Source organism: Ambystoma mexicanum, chromosome 3p (assembly GCF_040938575.1).
Source record: "Ambystoma mexicanum isolate Mex_15411 chromosome 3p, UKY_AmexF1_1, whole genome shotgun sequence".
NCBI lineage: Eukaryota > Metazoa > Chordata > Amphibia > Caudata > Ambystomatidae > Ambystoma > Ambystoma mexicanum.
This window is the reverse complement of record NC_090925.1, coordinates 1,015,738,403-1,015,741,942: the sequence shown is the minus strand read 5'-3', so window position 1 is coordinate 1,015,741,942 and position 3,540 is coordinate 1,015,738,403. Positions and strand designations below refer to the sequence as shown.

The 3,540-nt window shown below is 52.2% G+C and overlaps 1 protein-coding gene across 1 annotated transcript; it reads left to right on the top strand.

Moving 5' to 3' along the window:
• The first annotated feature begins 697 nt into the window (after window positions 1-697).
• On the top strand, window positions 698-2,362 carry LOC138580023 (nuclear apoptosis-inducing factor 1-like). Its single transcript, XM_069650254.1, has 2 exons — window positions 698-1,040; window positions 1,596-2,362. Exons 1-2 carry the CDS (start codon window positions 698-700, stop codon window positions 2,360-2,362), a joined length of 1,110 nt encoding a protein of 369 aa, XP_069506355.1.
• Window positions 2,363-3,540: the final 1,178 nt, after the last annotated feature.

Below are 3,540 nucleotides of genomic sequence, written 5' to 3'. Positions count from 1 at the left end.
TCAAAACAAAGAAGGGTGAATTTGGGATTTAGCAATGCACACTGTAGTGTATGGACTAACAATTAAACCTGACTTATAATAATCCACTAGCCCACTAACCTTAAAAACTAAACTATTAACAATTAGAATGGGGTTGCTTAGGCCATAGTCCAGCTGCAGGCGGAAGGTGCATGAACTCACACAACAATGCTGCTTATAAAATGAATGCACAATTTAAAAGCTGTTTTTCTGTGTACTGAACGTGAAGCTCAGAGCAATGAGGCAACTGAACGTGCAATGTGAAAGACAACTCTTTGAGGGTCATTACGAGGTTGGAGGTAAGTTACAGTCCTTACCGGCATGGAGCAAATACTGTGTCCATGTAGCCTAGAGCCCGCTATTAGAGGGCTATTATGGCTTCGCGGGCACAAGCTTCGTGCCGTGCCGGTAACAACCTTACCGCCATGCCGCAAAAGACCCAAAAATCGCCCTTAGCGGCATCGAGTAAAGTGCAGATAGCACTACCGCCATCCGTGCTTCCGGCATTAGCGGTCACCGCTAATAGCGGTGACCGCAAATAGGCGGAACCGGAAGTAGCGCACAGGAACGGGAAAGAGCACGGCGGCCATCTTGAAAAACACAATCCATTGCCAACCTCTGCACCCAGGATCCACATCACCACCACACCTGTCCCAAAACAAACCAGAAGCATATTAGAATGCCCAAGGCCCTGAAAAAAGGTGCTGCGCGCATGCGCAAGGAGCGCTTCTCCAAAGAAGAGCTCAACATGCTTGCGGACACCTTGGCAGAAAATGGGGATGTTGTGTTTTCCAATGACATGCGCCGACCTGCATTGTTGTGCAAAAAAGAAATCTGGGCGGAGGTGGCGCGTAAAGTGAGTGCGGTTGGCACCATCCCGCACACAGTGAAAGATGTTTGGAAGCGCTGGGATGACCTGCGGCTACGCGTCCGGAATATCATCTCGGCAAACCGTAGCCAGGGAATGGCAACAGGTGGTGGAGATGGCTCACCCATAAAGATGACTCGCTGGGAGGAGACTTGTACGAGCACCATTGGAATGGAGGCAATTGAGGGAGTGGGGGATATGGAGCGTGGAGCCCCGTCATCGGCTGATGCAGGTAGGTGTCCCAAATAATTTTACAAAGGTAGCGGGCACCCCTCTCTCGCAAGAACAGACATGATAACCTGTTCAGTGGTTATTAACCACTTGAGAGTTCGCAGCCACTGCTTTTACTCACTGTGCCTTTCACAGATGGGAAATGCAGGTAGGTGTCCCAAATAAACCAGTGTAATAGAAACCATGAAGATGTCCGCCCGAACTGACAGTGTAATGATGCAAAGCAGGGGCCACCAGACACATGTACGCACACCTGCCTACAGGCAGTGCACAGCACCATCTTGTCCACATGCATGATGTACCCCATACATGTGTCAGCCCAGATGCATCCCTGCATGACCCACCAAAAGGCAAGCAACCCGTATGTCACTGCTCCAACGGCAAACACCCGCCATTCCATAGAAATGCTGCTACCCCAACGCATGCCTGATGCACGTACACCCATCACTAATGCTCTCCCTCTCTTCGTCCCCCACAGGCACACAATCTGACAGCGATGATCATGACCCCAGGGAGCAGCATGCGACACCAATCAAGAAGTCCAGGGGCATGGAGGGAGCAAACAGGCCCTCAACATCAAGGGCAAGAGTGAAACCAGGACCACCTCACAAACCCAACACAATCGAAGAACCTACAGCACCAATGTGCAATATGCCTACCACCACAGCACCGACGCCAGCCACCACCATACAGGAGCGAGTGGCTGAAGGCACTGTATCCACTGCCAGCAGTACTGTTGGAGAGGCAGCTGCCACAGCAGCCGTGTCAGATGATGAAGCACATAGTCCGACACCTGGCACACCTACCGCTACAGGCCCCCTGCAGTCACCCCACCTCTCCCCACCCAGCATACACAATACCAGCAGCCATGAGCTGTCTGCTGTGGAGTCATGGCCAGGGAGCTTCAGCCCCATGGCGAGCATGCATGAAGCACCAACCATGTTGCATGCACCTTCGACATCCACCAGTGTCCGGGACAGGCAAGAGGGGATCAGGGTAATCCAACAGCACCAGGAGGAGCTGACAGGGCTGGTGACCCAGCTCATCATTGAATGTGGCCAGGCAAGGGAGGATATCAGGGAATGTGCAGCGTCCCTCAAATCGGCCATTGAGTCGACTTCCAAAGACATATGCAACGAATTGGCGGCTGTGAGGCAGGTCCTCACCCACATGGTGGCAGCATTTGAGGCCCTGCGTCCCGCACAGGTGGTTGAACAACCTGGCACCTCCTCAAATGCCAGCTAAACTCAGACCAGCCCCCTGCGTCGGTCTGGGCGGAACTTGTGCAGGTCGGACAGGGGTCCACCTGATGCTGGCAGTGGACAAGGGGTGTAGGTGCAGCCTGCCATTCGGAACTCATGAAGACTAATGGTGCATGCAAGTGCACACCATGTGTGGGGAAGTTGAGGCGGGAGGGGGAAGGGGGAGAGGGTGTGTGGGGAAGTTTAGGGGGGAGCTAGAGGGGGAGAGGGTGTGTGGGGTGGTGGGCTTGTGCACTTTCTATGTTCTATTTGTTCCATATACCTGTTGTGAAATGAGAATTCACATGACTGGACATTGCTTATTGTGTACGTTTGCTTTATTGGTGAACAGTGTACAGTGTCCATGTCCCTGATACACCCAGTGCCCTGAGTCCCACCTCCATGGCACACTCCGCATCCATGTGTGTTAGAAACATTGGTTAATCAAAGTCTGGCGCACGGCACATCCCTCCTGTGCATCGCTACCTCCCTGAAGTGCAGTCCCATCTCCTCCCTCCTCATCGCCCTCGTCAGGTGGTTACAGTTCAGCGTCAGGGGGCAGAGGCACATTCCGTCTGATCCACATATTGTGTAGCATGACAAATGCCATGATGATCTTGCCCACCTTCTCATGCCCGTACAGCAGTGCCCCACCAGACCTGCTGAGGCAGCGAAACCGTGCCTTCAAAAGGCCAAATGTCTGCTCAATCACCACACGGGTACGTGTATGCGCACGATTGTAGTCCTCTTCGTGCCTGTTCTGCGGGTTCCGGACAGGGGTAAGGAGCCACCTCTTCAAGGGATAGCCAGCATCATCTGCATGTGTGCAACAATGGTTATGTGTAAGTGATTACATCAAATGGGACCTGTATCAATGACACAATAGCATGCATTCATTTCCTGTTTGCATCCACATATCCATGCATGAATAGAGCTACATAAAGTAACTGCAATGTTTGAATTAGTCTGATCGACAGGTGTGCGTGGCATCGTCTAGTGGGCACAGGGGTGTCCTATTCCTTATGAGTGCTCATACACTGTGGTTGTCCAGATCTAGGTGATGTGTAGTCAATTGTATGCTTTCATCCTGTCACCGTTGATGGCAGACTCTTGATGATCTCACTTTCCATGGCAGATGTTGCCATGCTGTTATGCTGGACCTCTGTGTTGGTGTAGGAGTGG